Source organism: Leptonotus elevatus, chromosome 3 (assembly GCF_054856555.1).
Source record: "Leptonotus elevatus isolate MCC_2025b chromosome 3, RoL_Lele_1.0, whole genome shotgun sequence".
NCBI classification, from domain to species: domain Eukaryota; kingdom Metazoa; phylum Chordata; class Actinopteri; order Syngnathiformes; family Syngnathidae; genus Leptonotus; species Leptonotus elevatus.
Window position 1 is genome coordinate 12,463,973 of NC_141241.1, and position 20,288 is coordinate 12,484,260.

General features: G+C 37.6%; 1 protein-coding gene across 1 annotated transcript in view; it reads right to left on the reverse strand.

Moving 5' to 3' along the window:
• The window catches only part of ush2a (Usher syndrome 2A (autosomal recessive, mild)), a 166,524-nt gene that overhangs the window by 104,860 nt on the left and 41,376 nt on the right, over positions 1-20,288 (reverse strand). The window contains 9 exon segments of the mRNA XM_086071618.1: positions 358-582; positions 1,018-1,297; positions 1,394-1,524; positions 1,754-1,942; positions 2,163-2,264; positions 3,173-3,299; positions 8,926-9,056; positions 16,429-16,552; positions 16,915-17,021. Coding sequence (XP_085927744.1) covers positions 358-582; positions 1,018-1,297; positions 1,394-1,524; positions 1,754-1,942; positions 2,163-2,264; positions 3,173-3,299; positions 8,926-9,056; positions 16,429-16,552; positions 16,915-17,021 — 1,416 coding nt within the window.

The window sequence follows — 20,288 nt, forward strand, 5'->3', positions numbered from 1 at the left end:
TAGAGCAATGTCATGCTGAAAAAGCTTGATGTTCAAATGTTTTTTCAGAGGACCAAGCTAACCCATAAAGCTACAGCATTTATCTGGAGTGGCTCAGTGCATACCTCGTATTCAGTTTATTTGTTTTGATGTAATACATGTATGAGATAAAAACCTGCAGTTGTCAAAAGAGTTGGTGACCTTCAAATATGCATGAAACATGCATCACATGTTCGCCACAGTAATTCACATTCCACTGAGGAGACTCTCTGGTAATTGTGAGCAACTGTGACATCATACTTCCCAAATGCACTCATCTTATACAGTCGACAGGTCAGACAGAAAGAGTTGATGAAAAAGATGATTTGCAATTCTTACCCGTGAATGGCTGCAGACTGTAATCAAAGGCATGTGTCTCTCTACCAGTGAAGGCCAACACTGAATCATTGCCCCTGCAGTTGTAACGACTTTCACTGTTAGGACAGCCATCGAGGTAGATTCTAACAGAGCGTCCCGAGGCTACAGAGAGATTAACACTTTGACTGACAGGAGGGCTTGTTTTATCACTTTGAACGGTGAGGCCTCTTATGCAACCTCCAAAGCCTGCGAGGGTGAAAAGAGAGGAGGAGAAAAGGATATTAGAATAAAGTTTCTGTCTCAATATTGTACCTAGTCTTTTTTTTTTTTTTACAGATTTTGTTGTTTTAAGAGTTTTTCTATTAAGTCATTCACTTCCAGCCTCTCTCTCTCTGCCTTTCTCTGCCTCTCTCTCTCAGATAGAGTGAGTGAATACAGATCGAGTGAGATGATTTGGTTTGATTTGGCCTCAAACTGACACCTTGAATCTTTCTTTTTGTTTTGTTCTGTGTTAAGGTTTGGAAAAAATATTGGTTCCTCTTAATTTGTACTCACTTTCCCTTTTTTTTAATCTGTTATGCATGTTATTTGGTAAAATTTCATGATGGACTGTATGCATTATAAATTAAATTATTGTGATCAAAGTTGATTCTGATTCTTTGGGGCATACAAATATCGCACCGTGTCTGTGACTGTGGATGTCCAGAGCCCTGTGTTTGAGTTGAGGAGGCACCCCGCCCAGGTATAATGGTGTGTCAACCGTAAGCCTCCCCGCTGTTCCAGCTCCCCTCGTCTCCTCAGCCCAGTCATCGACAGCGGCCGAGATGAGTGAGCTGCGTTTCGCCAGTGAGAGCTGCTTCCAGTCTCCATCGCAGTAGCTAAGTCCCGCCCACATGCTTAGCGAAGTCACGTGACCTCCGGTGGAGAGAAGGAATGAAAGGAGACCGCCATTCAGCTCCACCTAAACATGCACATTAACAGAGGAAACATCACAATGGTGTGTATTATTTATATAACTGATCTATTTTAAGTAATATTTCAATGAGGCACAACTTACCAGAATATAGTCATCAGTTTGTGTGTTATATGCAAAGAGCAAAAGTGCATTAAGTTGATCTGTTCTAAACTCCATTGAGATGTCAAAGTCCTTTCCCCCAATAAACACATCACTGTTTAGCTCCAGGTAACCTAAATACAAAAGAGAATAGCATGGACACATTTAGTAGATACACTAAATAATCACCTACGGATCAGATCCAAAACTTGGTAGTGGATTAAATGTGATTGATATCCCCACTTAATATACTACTGACCTGCAAATCTCTGCTTCTCCAAGTATTAAAATGACAAATACGATAACATCACTCAAGCTACAAATCTGTTGTACCATTATCAACAACAATCAACATTGTCCTACCATGACCCAGAAAATGGGCTCCATCCACCGTATGAATTGGGCATCCCTCCCAGCTTTCATAGGCTGACATTTTATTTGTGGCTTTTGTCCAGTCTAGAGATCTCCACAGCTCCGAGGGGCTGTCAATCATCTTGAAACGCACGTCTCTCAGGCAACCAGAAAAACCCTGTCGCATCAGCCGGGCAGCCCCTGGTGGGCACAGACAAGAATAGAAGAAAATTTTACCTGTCACTCTTAAAAGGTTTTTCCAACACGGGTTCTATGTCTAAAATACGCATCCAAAGTTCAACATACAGTTCAAGCCTTGACCTGAGAATGACCAGATGTTTACAAGGATGGTAACATTCAAATAAAATGCATATCATGCTAATTTTATTCAAATTCCGAGAGAGGGTGGAGTTTGACTCACCTGAATCTGTCCGCCGTAAAATTAAATCTTCCGGCAGTCCTCCAATGAAAACTCCTGTATTCTCACCAATTACAGTGCTGCCACTGGAGGCTGAAGACCTGCCTGGTATTGTAGAGCACGTGTGCAAATGTGAGGGTACGTGTATTTTGGGGACGGGGTAACAAACACAAACAGAGCAACATGTTGTTTTTTAAGGGCATCAAATGCATTGAATGTGTCCAGCAATGAGACCAAGTATGGATATAATAATATATCTTATAGTTTTCCCTTATTGTAGAGTATCAAATACATAATCGTTAAATAGCAATATTAAGTTTCTCTGGTGTCAAGTTTATTTTACATAAGAAGTTTTCCAGTTGCAAAAATATTATGATGAGTCATCAATGAATGTTTTGTGTATTGTATTGTGACAGACAATATGGTGTAAAGTAGTATATATGGTGGTAATATTGTAATGTGAGTAAGAGTAACTATGGAATTCCCAGTTTTAATTAGGTGTACTTCTAATTTCTTTGACGAAATAAATTTAAATTAAAGTGGAGCATTTTATACATTAACCAGTCGCAATGTTAAACATAAGCTTCACTTCTAATGAGCTACAAGACATGAGGTGCTACAGTTGCTGTTAACAGTCCAGTGCAAATAGAGCAGCACAGACAAGTGGGTTTCCGTGTGTGTGTGTGTGTGTTTGTTGGTGTGTGTGTGTGTGTGTGTGTGTGTGTGTGTGTGTGCGTGTGTGTGTGTGTGTATCTAGTTTGTGCATGTGTGCCCACACGTCTAAATCAGTAGTTTCCTCCCCAGATTCATCAAAGAGCCGCTGGGATTAACCTGGTTAATACCTCAAAAAGTGGGAAATTTACACACACACACACAAAGCACATACACAAAATTACTTCTACATCCTACGCTACATTACATAAACAGATTTGCATGTATACGGACACTTGCATGAATACTTACACACCCACACAAACAGGCGATACATGCAGCGGTCTGTATGAACGTGTTACCTCTGTATTGATTGTTCACAACGATTGTTCCCACAGCCCCTCGCCTTGTTGCTACGACCTGGTGCCACTTTCCATCGTCGTAGCGACGACCCCCGTCCCCTTGTGCACTCACAGCCACCACTGAGCCCTACGCACAGCAGAAAAAGGACATATAACATATTGTGTAACAACTTTTGGGATAAGAAGCAAAAAGTAAAACAACCGTGTAGACTAGTCACTTTGTTGGGGTAACCATGAGGAAATCAAAAATCTTGCTGTTAGTTGGCTGCTAGTGTTCATTTTATCTGCCATTTTTTTTTATTTAGTCTCAGTTTTAGTCCAGTTTCAATCCAATTTGTTAGTTTTTATCATAGTTAGTCAACCTCATCCTATTTTTATTTAGTCGACAATAAATCTATCATTTTAGTCTTCATTTTAGTCCAAGAAAACAATTTTATTCGTCTAGTTTTAGTCAACAAAAACGGTCAAAGTTTTAGTCTTGTTTTAGTCAGGACAATCATTTAAACCCTGTATTTTTTTGCCCAGCAGATAATGTTGAACATTTCGGATTTAAAACTATTTCACATCAAATTTTCTCTCATCTTTTTGATGAAAAAAAAAACTTGACACACAATTACAGTACATATCAACAAGTGACTATTATGACTCCAGGGCAGGCTATGAGCTAGTAAATAAGCCAACATTAGTTCAAGGTCGGATTAACATTATTGTTGCAACATTATAGCCATTAGATTAATAATACGTTATAACTATAATTTACTTTTTTTTTTAACCTTTCACCGCGAATCCATCTCCTGTCTATCCCATGTATTTGTGCATGTTGCACTAGCTAGCTGCATATTTGAAAGGGGGTGTGTCACATGAAAGTGTCACAGTGACAGATTAGCAGATACAAGATTTTACAAAATCATATAATTTTCGTCTCGTTTATGTTCATGAACTTAAATGTCCGTAGATTTGAGTCCAGTTTTTATTAAGTGAAGTACATTTGCGTCTCGTCTGCATTAGTCGCCGAAAATTCATACTGATTTAGTCCCAGGTATTGTTTCTTAATGAAGGTTTTAGTCTAGTCTAGTTTTAGACGGTGAAAAATGTGTGTTGACGAAATTATTTTTGTTTAGTTTTTGTTGACGAAATTAACACTATTGAATGCTTTGCTCATTAACCACACACAAAAAAAATTTTGTTTGCACAAGTTCTACTTGTAATGGTAATTTTTTCAGCTCAAAACTACAAACTGGACAAAATTAATTTCTTCGATTTTCTTTTCTAACCAGTCTTAATAGCAACAGTCTACATGGTACTTGCAATCAATGCCCATTCATGTAAAATCACCATAAGAACACTCCAGTGTCGCCATTAAGTCTGACATCATTGTTGCGATCAGCTTTTAGTAAGTTAGAGACAAGTAACGTAGTAAAACATGAGCACCAGATCAGTAAATGCTCACAAAAAAACTCACTGACAGCACAGGGGCCCGCACAAACAGTGATGAAGATTTAATGATGGGATCAATAAATGTATGAATGCCAAAGTATATCAGCCTCTGGCATCTTTACAACCAACGCTAGCTGGCTCTTCTTAACAAGACAGCAGGCTAAGAGGGGCTCTGCCTCAACCTCACTTTTGTAATAGGAGACACAGCCAGACCAAATTCATGCCAATTAAATACTCAACAAATGCTAAACAACTCTCACTGTTGGTGCCCTTGAGTAAGTCATTACAAGAATTAACTACACTGGAGGCCGAGCTCTACTTGATTGATAGATTAAGGCCTAAAATATTAGAATGCAAAATTACACAGTAGAGGGATTAATAGTTTTAAGCATACAGTTTGAATCAACTGCTTGTCTCATAACCAACAACTGACAATGAACAACAGCTTGGAACATCAAATGGCATCGTTTTAAAATACTTTTAAAGAAACCAACAAGAACACCTGCGAACATGTAAGAAACAGAAATTGGTGTTAATTTGCTTACCAAAAGCACTTAATGCCATCTGTTGCATTGATCGCCGGATCACAAATATTAGTAGTCTTATTTTATCAGCCTCTTAAGTTACCTGTTAAGCAGTTAAAGTATTGTCATAGTTTAAAAACATCTTTAATGAGGAAGTCAAGTAAAAAATGTTCTTTACAATAATATATATTTACAAGTCTAAATAGGGCATTCTGATTAATATTGTATTTGTGGAAAATGAATCAAAATCCACCCAATGTTATTTATCTCGGGGGGGGGGCATTTTGCCACTTAATGACAACTGGAAATTATATTGCAGTCGCTCAGGGTTGCTCAGGTAAAGACCAATCACAGCTCAGCTTCAGAAAACAAGTGAGCCATGATTGATTGTTACCTGTATTTTGAATTCAATAATAAAGTGGTTAACCAGGATGCTAAAAATGCATGACACGACTTTGTCAGCAATTTATGCTTACACTTGCATGACAGTTAAACATGTTAAAGGTCACTTACACTCGCGTGCATATTTAACACAATGGTGACAGCTTAATTAAATTTATTAAATACAAATAGAACAGATTTTGTACAAACTTTATGGCAATATGTGTGTGTGTGTGTGCTTTTCTGCTTACGGTCTATTTCCGAAGGAATAAGGAAATAGTCAGCCAAAATACAAGATCAGTGGGTGTTTGTGTAAATGCACATGCAGTAAGCAGGTATTTCATACTTTGTAGTACACCATGTTTGTCATGTAGGCCCTTCATAATCATATCACTAGCGTATGAGTCATGCTAAATTACACACCGTGCACTAGTAATCCCATTAGGCTAGCGCAACAGGCTAATAGGGAAAAGTAATGGGCCAGGATGTATGTATGTAGGGGAACACCAATAAACCGTGAGACTATTCCCGCTGTTAATTATCCCAAACTAACCCTAAACAAAAGAGTCAGCCGAGCTGCAGAAGAAACACGCACACTTAATCATGCATACAGCAGCATATAACTAGTACTTTATTTACAATTTGATAAATATATTTAGTTACAAGTTCTGCATGGATACTGATGAGGAAAGGATTTACTGTATGCGCCGTATGCATGTTTTTGTTTGAGAGCCTAATTAGATGGTGGCCGCATGGAAATATGTGCAATCATCTGCTATCATTGCTTTCATCATCCAAGTCATTGACTCTTCAACCCCTCTACATGTGTCTGTAAGGATGGATAAGGGAAGAGAGGCTGTGTGTGTGTGGGGGGGGGGGGGGGGGGGTGCGTGTGCTCGCGCAAGGGTGCAAAGCTTAATTAGCTTGCAATTGGTATTCACGCGTGGTGACTGCAGGGAATGAGTTAATTGCAGTCCAATTCAAACGTTGACACACTTTTAAAGTTTTTTCCCCCCCTCCCTCTCGCTCCATCTCCCTGACAGAACGCAATGAGCGGGCTACAGATCACATTTATAAGATGAGAGCAGGCGAGAGAAGAAAAGACAGACAGAGACAGAAGAGTGGAGAAGAGGTGGATCAGGGAAAAAAAAGTGTTGAAGGTGAGCAAACATGTCAAGTGAGCAGAATTTGATTTTATACTATGAAACATTGACTTAAATGCACACTAATGAAATTATTATTACTTATAGTCATTATTATTGGCACCCATGAAGGTAAAGTACATAATGTGGAATATCTTCTGAAAAAAAATTAACTAAAACATTTTATTTTTTATAGAAAACTTGTGTTTTATCTGAAAGACCAAATGATTAAAAAACAATTTAAAACAATAAACAATGGGCGTAAAAAATAGAAAACTTAAAACGTCCTCCGTCACTGGTATTGGCACCCTTTCCTGTAAATCAGTATGGAAACACATTGTGACTCACCTTTGTTAAAACACTAATGAGAATTCCCTGTTCTAAATTGTCTCTGTCCAATTGACATGAATTAACCAATGAAGGATGACTTTGATGTTTTAAAAAGCCACCTGTTGTCACCTTTTCCTTTGTCACAATCATCCAAACAAAGGAGCTATCCGAGGACATCAGGAGTGTTATAATTCGCAAACACAAGACTGCCAAAGGGTATAGAGCCATCTCCAAATTTTGGTAGCCCTGTTTCAGCAGTGCGTAATGTTATTAAGAAGTTTGACGAGCATGGAAATCTCAAGAACATCCATGGACATGGAGGGACGAGACAAATTGATGACAGAAGTGGATAAAACACCACGTTAAACATCCAAAAGACCTGAAAGCCAACCTGGAAGAGTCTGGGATCATGGTTTCAAGAAGTACCATATGCCACACACTGAAACAAAAATAGGGCTTCATGGGCAAAAATAGGGCTTCATGGGCAAAGACATAAAAAAATTTGTTTTTAAAAGAATGGCTAACCTTTGCCAAAGAGTACCTGGACAAACCACAATTATTTTGGGAAAATGTTCTGTGGACTGATGAAACAAAAATAGAGCTTTTCGGCAATGCACGGCAACAGTTTTATGACAGACAGCGCAATGAAGCTTCCAAGGAAAAGAACCCCCTCCCTACAGTTAAGCATGATGCAGGATCCATAATTCTGTGAAGCTGCTTTGCTGCATCTGGTACAGGAGGCCTTGATTGTATCACAGGAATCATGAAATCAGAAAATGATCAAGACATTCTAGGGAGATATGTCCTACCAAGTGTTAGACAACTTTCTTTGAGTCAAAGGTCATGGGTCCTCAAAGCAAACAAGGATGGTTAAAAAGGAAAAAAATACTGTTTTAAAATGGCCAGCAATGACTCCTGATTTCAATCCGATTGAAAATCTTTGATATGAGCTGAAATGTGCCATTGGGAAAAGAAACCTGCAAACATGCAAGAGCTTGAACAATTTGCAAAGGAAGAGTGAGGGGAAATACCAGCGGAGAAGTGCAAGAAGCTTAGAGATGGATATAAGAAGTGCTTGGAAGCTGTCGTCACTGCCAAAGGGTGTGCAACCAAATATCAAAGAGGGGTGCCATTATTGCTGCACATGCTGTGATTTCTATTTCTTTAGAATTACAAGTTGAAAAACAATTTTCTTTGTGGAATTACTTTGGACATCCAATTAAAAGGTCTTGATGATATAAATTTGGTACGTACACAAAAAATGAAGGGCTGCCAATAACAGTAAGCAGGACTGTATGTGACTAGTTTTCAGTGGTGAGAGCTGTTTCTTACAATATTTGCTCATGTTGGGTAAGTATGGTAACAAAATCATGAGAAAATCCGATATGATGGAGTGTAGTTCAACATCACTGCAAACTAGACAAAGTGCAGTTCCTGGAAAAAATGTGTGGGAATGCTGAAAGCTGAATGCTAATAGCGGAATGCTTATGAAGCAAATTGAGATATAAATTATGAAATGGTGACCTCCTGGTAACGGGATAATGCACTTTACCATCTGTGCCACCGAGCAGTATCAGACTGCCTGACCTAGTAATGATGTTAAGTTATATGTATGGAATTGGGCATGGAAAGTGATACTTGGAAAAAGTTCAATGTCTGTCCCATTGAAAATGAATGGGGAAAAGTTGATATTTAACGATAAATTGTGCGAATACTGCAAGTATGTGGAATCAGACAATAAATACCCCGGGAGGCGTGAATCTTTTAAGCAAGTTGAAATTTGAACAGTGTAAATCAGAAGTATTATGTGGGAGTTGTTTGATGCCAAAAAGGTGAGGAGAATAAAAATCACAATAACATATGTGGGAATGCTTCCACAATATTTAACCAGTGTTATCTTACTGGTATATTCTTGATGGTGAAAAAAAAGTGTCCAAACCTGAGGGTCAAATAAAAAGTAGAGTCGTCCATTTTTAATCTGAAGGGCCAGGAATTCTTCCTGATTTCCAGGAGACAGGGCACAGAGCAGCAAGCCATCTGGAGAGTGAGTCTTGAAACTCAATTCCACACCTAAAGTCAAGTAAGATAAACATAGTGAGAGTTTTGTGATAATAGTAAATGTATAGTCTATTGCAAAAAAAAAACATTTTATATTTAACCACATTAGGAAGTCAAAGCAACGTTGTGCGGAACGTTATTCAGTTCTGTATTCTAAAACTGTTTCACAACTAGATGAAAAATATTCAAACACACAAACAGATTCATTTATATTTCTTATTAAATCACCATCAAGTTCATGATATCCCAATTACACCATCTAAACTGACTTAATTTTCTTTATAAGCCAACTGTCGAGGATAATCTTACCACTAAGATACTTTGGGAAACATGAAGCTCTGAGGGACGAGCCTCAGAGGACAGACTTGATTCCACTATTTTAACAGATCTTACTTGTAATCTCTTGCTTTTATCTATAAAACCAAAATCCTCCAAAGATTTTTGGCTTCTCCATCCCACCTCAAATGCATCACATCACTTTTCATACCAATCCTTTCCTTCACAGTGATGGCCTAGAAAGTGAAGGCAAACAAGAAATTCCAAACTTTGTCTGTTTGCTGTTTCCACTTAGTGTACTTGTAGGGTGTGCTTCTCGGGATCTACTTTTAGAGAGCGGGTGAGAAGCTTGCTCATCAGGGAGGGGCTCAGAGTAAAGCCACTGTTCGTCTTTTCGGTTGTCTTAATTGTATGACTTCAGGGGTATTTGCTTTAGATAAGGTTTCTGCAGGTATCATCAAATATAATTTAATGCTTTTTAATGCCATTTCTTAATGCAACTTTGCATTTACACACACGCGCACACATATACATACAGTAAATCCATATACAGTATGCATAATATGCTGTACATATTAGGGCTGTCAGTTGATTAGAATTTTTAATTATAACTAATCGCATGATTTTTGTAGTTAACTCATGATTAATCGTAAATGAATCACACATTTGATCTATTCTACGTGTGCAATAAAATATCCTGTTCCATTTTTTCATACTCTTGTTAATTAACATAAAAGTGAACAAATATGGTTAGCAATTACAAATGTGGTTTTATCTTTTAGTTCATTGATACAGTAATTTTATAGCATTGAGTCAGATTTGTGTTGAGGTAATTTTATACCATAAGGTGGCATTAGTGTTTTATGTTGGACATTGGTGACAGGAACCGTACATTTTTATTTTCAAATTCAGAGCAACTGGTATTTGGAACATGGAGCAACTTGTGGACTTGTGGACACTTACAACTAATCACTGGTCCCCACAAATACATATATTTTTATCTTTATTACTAAATTGTGCTATAGTGATACCTTTGCACAACGTTGTTCGCAAAATTAAGTATTAACAACAATTGTATTTACATTTTTAATGCCTGTCAATATCATATTTAATATTTTTATTTTTTACCATTTAAGGCCTTAATATGAGCAAAGACCTGCTCAAAACCTGTTTAGAGGTTCCACAGCAGTACTTTTACTACTTTAATAAGCAATGTGCAATATTTAATAAGACTTCAGCATGATTTTCTTCTTTGTTGAGTGGCACATAAAAATGTCCAGTTCCTCCTGAATGCACAAAACGTCCTCAGTAAGAAGTAGTTTCTTCTTTCTCTTTGACACATGTTCACACACAAGAATTCCTCCAGCATGCTGTGCTGTCATGTACTGATGGATCCGAGATCCGGGAATCTTAATCCACTACTAGGTCTACAGCTTCATGAGTGCGTCTATCAACGTGTGTGCGTATGGTTCTCTGTAGGGAAAGTAACTGTGGGAAGATCTCAACAGTTGAATCGAAAAAAGTTCAGGGTTCACCAGCAGCAAAACAATTGAGAGTGAATTCACTTAACACGCAGCAAAGTCAAACTGTTACATAGACACATCAGGATGAATGCAGATGAACCATTTCAAGATTGTTATAACACTTTTCTGAAAAGGAACATTCTCTCACTAGCTGCACTGTTACTGCACCGGTAGTGCAGTTTTATACCACATAAAGTCTAATGTTGCCACTTCTGTAAAGGCATCTTTTCTTCTAGAACCTTTGTATTGATCTCACTAGGTTGTGTCGATGTATTTAATTTTAAAAGCTTTCATTCTGGGCTTAGTCTACAGAAGACAATATTGAATTGTATTAATACAGGACAAAAAACAAAATTTCCCCTCAAATCACGTCAAATTTATTGTTCCATAAAAGAACATTTAGACACGCCCCTTATACTTAACTCAAAGATTTTTTTTTAATGCTGACTGTGATGTCCTTACTGACTTGTGTCACTCTTGAATGTTTTATAACCACATGTACATGTACAAAGTGCACAATATGCATCGAAGACATAATCAAAAATTCCTTGCATTTGAACATGCGTTGTGTACATCAAGCAGGCATGTGTCATTTACATTGCTGACCTTGTCAATGCAGAGATGAGTGAAGTCATGACAGATACCTGACATTATATTACTCCTCTTTAACCTTCCCCCGATAAGCTCCTGATCTTCCCCCTTGCTTTTAACCTTCGTCCTTTTCTTCTTGACCTCTTTAGCATAGCACTCTCTCTGTCTTCCATATATATTGATATCTTTCTTTTTTGCATTTCAATGTATTCTATGTTTCATTTTAAACCCTACCACTACAATGACAGTCTCCATCAACATTTAGTTTGCGTCTTGTTTCTTTCCTGATATTGACACTATATATAAGTACACTTGCACCGTCCAAAGTACAGTATAATAAATTCTGCCTTCAAAATGAATGAAGAAAGAATACTGCAATGATCAGTTTTGACTGGCATTGCCAGACAAAAAAATTCTAAAGTGTTTATTACAGTGAAACTCCCGCCATTCATGGATGATAAGGACCAGACTGCGAACAGCAAACTCCCATGAATAATTGATGCTTCCCTAAAAGTGATTAGAATTGCTCATATTGATAAATAAAAATAGGACAAACTATCCCATAACACTTATTATGGTCATGGGACGGCCGGTGCTGGTATGGCCCAAATATATACGGTTTAAATGTGAAAATTGGGCACTTCCTTGGTCTGCATCCACACTCCTTCACATTGTATTGTGAAGATTGGCGAAAGTTTTTGCACAATCCTGCCAAAAAATACTTTCTTTGCAGAGGTAATTACATTATATTGTTATTCAACAACTCAATTAGTCCTCACTCATAAAACCTTTTCTGTTTTTGTCATTGAATTGAACATTTACAAGTATGTATTAAAATGATTGTGTGTTTATCTGCTAGATTGGGAGGAACAGACTGTCAACACATGCTCAGGAAGCTCCAAATGTACAGCAGCTAAGTAACACTCATGCTCGTGCTCAGCATTACTTCCCTGGGATTCCCCCCAGGACTTGTGCTACTTCACACTGACAACCACTTTGGAGCCATCAACAAACAGACCTGAGCACGCATCATGACAGGCGTCTGTGCTACACACAAAAACACAGACACACAAAATCAGCTGAAATATTTTACGACAAGGATTCAGCTAATTGGAAAAGACTTACCACAGTCTCGTCAAAAGTATCTGGGAGCACGGCGTTTAAGGGTGCTTTCACACCTATGGCGGTGCAGTGACCGAAGGGTCACTAGTAGACTTTTCCGCTGTTGACATGTCCTTGGGCAAGACACTGAACCCTAATTTTAACTTGTAAAGAGATTTGGAGATAGTGTAGAAAGATAAAGCTATATAAGTGCACTCCATTTATCATTTTACTATTTTCCTATACCATAGTTCACTTCCTTTGGTAGCAATCAAAAATCTATTTGGAGCACAATGCATCACAACAAACCATGTAAGAGTAATCTATTTTATTATTGGTCAATGGTGTTCCATTCATTTATTTTTGCATTAAAAAATATTGTCATTAATGATTATCACAATCTAACAAGAGATTTTAAAATGTGTAACGGTACCGCTTCAATGATATATTCAATGAAACGCATATTGTTTCCTATATTGTTAAATGTTTCTGCTCTCTCTGTCTCAGTAAACGAACGAGATTGTGTGTAATCATCTAGCCAACATAACCTGAATAACTCCAGTCATGTTAGCTCTTTGCTGGCATTAATCAGAGCTTGGCGTATTAATGAGAGCGCGGCAGCTAGCTAATTACACCCATAGATTCTGCTGCAGCCCATTAAATATACAAATGACAGAATTAAAGAGCCCAGCCTCTTCTGATTAATCTTTAAATGGGGAAAAACTAATGATGTCTGTGCAAACTTTCCTTTCACACATTTCTCCCCTCTCCTCTCAACATCAATGCCTGGCAATCAATCATATTAATTAGGGGGAAATAATTTGTATCATTTAACATTTCCCTCTTTCCTGCTCAGTCACTCCAGTGGTGCTGCAAGACTGTACTGTATTAAACGTGACTGGAAATGATCCAAGTCTATTTGTTCCAGCATCCACTCTTTCTCTCTTTTTTTTTCTAACCAATGTTTGTGATGTTTCATTTCTCTTCATTTAATGAAGGCTGAAGAAATACATCTGGATTAGCTAAAATATGAGGATGCATTATAATCAGCCCCTTTCAGGCTCAAATACCGAAGAAATACAAATGAGGAGAGAGAACTGCATAATCTGTTTTAGAGCCAGTGTCCATTTAAATCCATTATTTCTCTCAGTGTAATGTATTCCACACATTTCCCTTCACCGATAAAAGTACAAGTAGCAAGTCACATCATGGGAATTTTATGTAGAGATGCATCATAGAAAAGATGAATGGACTAACATGCATTTATGGAAACAAGCACTTAGTGGGTATTCATATCAGTGCACTAATTGCATATACTTATAATCCTCTTTTAGCTAAAGTAAGATTCACTGTGGTACATACTAACCTTAAGTACCCCGGATTCATTCAGGATTAAGAAGCATCATTAATCACAATTGAAAATAATCATTTTATGGACTCGAGCTCTCCTATCACAATAATAGCATATGAAAAACAACCTACTCTGGAAAAAAAAAATATTTAGTGGCCAATAACCGGAGGTCATAGGCCAGACATAGGAGTAAAGATGTAAAGAATATATATTGAAAAAAAAAACATTTTGCATGCAAGGTATTGACCCTGCTCAAAGATGCCTTGATGGGTTTATTTGGAAAGGAGATAATAGACACAGACTATGAACAATATAAGAAAAAAAAAAGCATTGCTATCTTCAGAGTGGCCCATAATACTGTAGCTCTAGTTGCCATTCAAATGGGACGCCAGGCAAGTCTTTGTATGTAAAAGTGTTTTAAAAAAAAACACACACACACACACACACAATACAGTATATGGCAATCCAAAATGTGACAACTGTCAGTGCACAGAGTTACTTGGTTTCCGCAAGGCATCAACGATTGACGACTCTCTCCTCTGTGATCAATTGACTCTCGAGGGGGCATTACACTGCATTACATTCATAATCCAATTTGTCTTTGATTTGTTCGCTGTTCCGTGCGCTTCGATGGGAATAATTGTCTGTAGATGATGCTATTAGTATTGATGGTTGTAAGAGGGTGATGGTTTGAGGACTGCTGACACATTGATGGTCCAGAATAGATCCGGTCTGAAAGTGATTGTCTGATCCATTACCTTTTATGAAGAAGAAGATTGAAGCAGATTCCACTCAGAAAGAACAAGTTTTCTTTGTGAGCATGATGCATGGGTAGGACAAAAGGAAAAGTAACAAGGTTTTTAGTGTTGCTTAGAAATAGGCCGAACCTGTGATAAGGAGCTCAAATATAGTTTGTAAGGGTTGTCTTGAACTGATCACAAGTTGAAATCGGGCTCAGTCAGGTGATTTTTACCTGACTGGCATCAGCTGAAAAAGATCGTCTTTTTAAGTGTCATTTTTAAAGGTCACAAAGCGAGAAAATAAATCCTGAGGTACAAATATTGCCAAATTGAAAAGCAGTAGCTTAATTTTATACCACAATTTCAGATTTGTATGGTGTTTTGAAAAATATTAGGCAGAAATTAATTCTACATCTTCAACTTTTTAAGCCTGGGTGTACAGCACCTATTTTTGTTTTCAAATATGAGCCCCTCTAAAAAGTAGACCGCTCATTATCTTGCTTGAGTTGAGTTGAGTCGACAACAACAAAAAGTCGGCGAAATACAACATGTGCACACGTAAATATCTGATGCAGTGATCCAAAACGTTAAGCTGCTGTCTTGGGACAATTTTTTAATTTTAGCTATGGAAAGTTGAGGAACATCCACGCTAACACTAACCTGGCATCAGAACAGGTTAATGGGACCATCAGATTAAAAAAAAAGCCCATTAAATTGGTCATTAATTTTCTCCAAAGCCAATTTCAGCAATATTAAATCAAATACCTGTCACCGGGTTAAAAATATGAACAACAAAGAACAAAGTTGCAATACGTTGATGCAGGGCAGTAGACAAGCTTCGGATGGCACAGAAGAGCTTTTGCCACTCAAATCGCACTGATTAGTATCAGCAGTCATTAATTATGAGCGTCAGACTGGCTGATGTTCTCAGATGAAGCAGAACATGTTTGGCTGAGCAGCTCAACCCTCTAATGATGCTGGTAAACAGAAAGATAATTGTCCTTTAAGATGACTGCAGAAGTCATGCTAAAGGATTCATGAGAAGACTGCCTTAATGCAGACTAATTAGTCATAAATAAATAAAAAATTAAAAACCACAACAAAAAAACCCCACTAAAGCCAGCATACATGATAGCATCTAAGGCTTGAATGAGGTGCTCAAATCCAGTTTAGTTCCTAGAGCTTAAGAGTTTTGGGGATTTTATATTTATATCATGCATTATGTGTGACGTGACATATACAGTACTCACATACGACACTGTATGTATACATTACAGTTTAAGCCTTAAACTTTAAGGTGTGCATTCAATGAACACAGCCATTGTTCTCAGATGTCCAAAACAACTACACAAGTGTCATCACTTGGAATATACTACATTAAATAATGAACTATTTTCTATATTAACACCTCTATCCTGCATTCCTAATGCACCATTTTTAATTAATATTTTATATACATTTCATTTTCACTATATTTAAAATGTAAAGGAAGTGATTTAATGTATTTGTTTGTGGAGGCGTGGTTGTGTAGTTTTCACAAAGATGGGAGCGATCCGATCTGTATGTTTCCGCTGCCATCACATTGACAGACATCAGATACAAATCAGATTCTTATCCACATTTGGAAGAGACTGTTTTCTGATCTGCAAATATCACATTTCATGCATTTTTCTTTCCTTTATGCAGTCATGAAGTATAAATTGTGTCACTTGGGAGAGAAACAATAATCTAATTGTGTCACTTTAACCATGTTGTGTATATTCAGCGTTTTGACATGTGTGATTCCGGATGTGATTTCTTACCAGTGAAGTCAGTGTTAACGGGCAGGGTGTCACTGGGAAACTGGTAGTAACTACTGCCGGAGAACCTGGTGCCTCTGATGAAAGGACCTTTAGGGTCGGAAAGAGACACGTCTGTCCTCTCCACCTGGAAATAAGAGTTTGATGAATCACAAAGATGACTACAACCACAACAATACTTCAACTAGAGGCACAACTTCCATTCCAGCCTGTTGGCTTTAAATAGTCATAATCTGCTAATAAATAACTCAGCTATGGGGAAGAGCGCGTTTCATGAGGCCGCTGTGACCTTGACCTTTGATGACCTTTCAGGACAGTTCATGCTTGATTTTAAGTGCATGTTTGGATTGGAATTCCCTTGAGACTTACCTGGAACGTCATGCCAGTGACAAAGACAAACACATCATCCCTCTTACTACGCAGAACTGTTTCCCATTATTACTCTGGGACTTGCCAGCAAAAACAGACAATATTGACCTGTTTACATACCTGGTACATAGGGTGTGGTCCATTGAGTTGAGATGGGACATCCCAGTCTATCTGAATGGTGCTTTCATTGATTGGGAATATTCGAGGTGGGGACAGTCCCATTGGAGCTGAGAAGAAATAAGTTCAAAAAATATATATATATTAATGAATGAATGAATGAATGAAGGGCATGTTGGAAAATGCATTATAGATGTGTCAGAAATATATGGTTCAGTAAAGTACAATTACTTAAATTAAAATGTATACTGTAATAATAATGTATAATCTATAATAAAAGAGGTCATAATGATGAATTATGAATATGATGAATTATTTTTTTTAGCATGTTACACCTACAGATACCCCTTATAAAGGGTCGAGGTAGACATTAAAAGTTGACTGATATACACAGTACAAGTATTTTAGTTTACATAAAGTGTCATAATTGTTATTTTTTTAAATATTCTATAAAATGGTTTTGTTTCCTTCAGACCCCCATTGTTTCTCGACATATGGTCTTTTTAGCAAATGTCACTGTTTCATTTAGCGGCGGGTCAATTTAATTTCCTTCTTTCACTTTAGATGTTGAATTAAATGTCCCTTTGAAACACACTGGCTGCCACTGGAACCGCGGCTTCAATATGTATTATAAATAAATCACAGCGAGACTAGCTGCCTTGGTGAGCGGTGATATATTTAAGAATGGAGTGGGGAAACAGCCAGTGACGGAAGAGTGTACAGATGTGTGTGCGTTAAGGGTCTCTCCATTCTTGTGTTTCTCGGAGTGTGTGTGTCTCCCTCTAATGGTCTAAATGGTTTTTGGTGGGTGTAAATTAGCTCTACGTGACACATGTGCCGCCATCTTCAGTGTGACTTCTAATAGAGCTCTTAAAAGGGGAGTGGAAAGCGTCTCATCTTGGCACATCGAACCATAAATTACTGCCAATCAATAGCTTACCAGTCTATTGAAATTGAGCTATGGTGACATTAGGAACATTGTCTGCTGCACATACATACATGTACACACACAGCAAATGTAGATATCTTGTTTTAACTTGTAATACAACTCAAATAAAAGATGACACATTTGGAGAGTGATGACTGCATTGGGAGTTAATACACACACAAATATAAAGTTTGAAACAAATTAATTAATTGAATAATCTGCATTAATACATGATTATGTGATAATTTTTTGTGATTAATCAATGAGTTACTGCTTTAACTTTGACAGCACTAAACAATATAGTTGTACACAATTTTCCTTTTGGTACAGGCCTATAATTCCAATACATCATAACACATTTATAACACAATCTTGTCTAAGTGCAATAATTCTACATTTTTAAAAATAATGGTAAAAACATGTCTCTTATTGAAAGGTGTGATGTTAAAACAATTTAAAGTTTGGATAAAAAGATAAGTCTAAAGCTGAAGGTACAACCCCACACCAATATGCTCTTCTATATGAATAAATGATCACTGGTATCGCTTTTCAATCAAAGTTTTAGAGCAGAGTTGTGACCCGTGTGCTGCCCTCAGGTGTTTACCAAAGAACGTGTTTTATACATTGACACGTTCAGCTACCTTATCGCACAAGGTTAACAGTCCATCGGAAAGGTTCGTTTTAGCTGCAGAGATTGTAATGAAGCAGCCAAATCATTCGAGCAGCTCCCGCGAGCCAAAGTCCATGTTGGACTTTTCTGTTTTTTGCAGCGAGTGACATGTCTTAACAGGCTCTTAAGCTTGCAGTTACACCGCACACACAAGCACACAACTTATTGACATGGTCATCCCTTGCCATGCATATTTCTCCCCTCAAGAAGGGCCTTAGGCCAATTATGCGTAAATCAATAAAGTCCCTGTTCTGTTGAGTGGTGCTACAGTGTGAGCGTGTATGTGCGCAAGTCCCTGTGTGTGTGTCTTGTAGAACAAGTCTTTATGGATGTAGAATACATAAAACATCACCATCAGCCCCTGATTAGCCACTCACTTTACGTCGTGATCGATAACTTCCCTGAGAGACGTGCGCATGGAAACAATTGCAAATGCTGCAACACATATGGACAGTTTGCATCTGTCTCAGTGTGCACGCTAATGTTTGGTCATGTGCTTCCTTGTAGCTCTGCTGGTTTTGCAGATGCTGCCTGCTCACTTACAACAGATGGTAGCAGCCACTAATGGCCCGGTCATATGTATGCTAGATTTATTAGTGCATCAGTAACACACTCAAGTGCACCTTACTAGCAGTACCGCTTAATGTACCACTTAATGCGTTTTCCGCAATTTCTCCATAGAGTTTTCTTTAGTACACATCATCTTGCTACATTTGATTATGTTAACATGATTAAAAGACGTTTTGGACAAAACATTTAAGAGGTTTCCATCTGAAACAAGATAATAGTTTAATATAAGCAGAGTGGAACGTTACAAGTTTGGAGTCACAAGTCAGTCAGAGTAAAAAAAAAGTCAGGGCTATTTGTACTCAGAGGAGCATGCATGGTGTAGAAAAAGCTTTAACATTAGCACAATGCACCTGGTGAAAAAAGTTTGTTTTTTTGATGATTAATGGTGGTCATTTTTTGATATGACAAAAATATGGCATTTGATCAGGTGTGTGTAGACTTTTTATACCCACTGTACTTAAAACAAGAGTAAGAAGGTATATGCATTCGCCATCACTTTTACAGTTAAAAATAGTAATTATTTATTTTTAAAAAATACACAAATGGTTAATATACAGTATTGGAATAATCTAAATATTGACATTTCTGGAGGAGTCTCATGATTGCAGTTTTAAACTACAAAGAGTAAAGTGAAAAACAGTGTAACACATGCTATGCAAATTGTTTTAGATACAAAAAAACTGGCAAACGGCATATGTCGCTATCATTTCTTAGAGTTGAAACAAGGGACATCTTTGGCGTTGGATGAAACAAAATGGAGGCAACAGATGTGGCTGTTAAAAATACATTCAAAAAGTCAACTGGGTACAATAAGCCATATTGTATTGTACTGTATTACAGTCAAGAGAAGTCTTTGGAATCGCTTAAAACAAACATTGTGGCTGTGTCAACAGATGTAGCCATTAAAAATACATTTAAAAAGTCCACCGATAACAATATGAGGGATCATTCATCATCATAAGCACAGGAAGGACTTTTTAAGAATTGAACGGACTGAAAATATTGTTATGTCGACAGATGTAGCTGTTAAAACTGCGTTCAAACGCTGAAATCCCTGAGCTACTATTTATAGATGAAAGCTTGTTTTTGTCCGCATCAACCATTCATTGTCTACTCACCCAGAACGATAAACACAACAAGAAAAAGATATAATGAGGAGTAAGATGAGGACTAAAAGTAGTGTCCACGAGTGAACAGATGGAAAAGTAT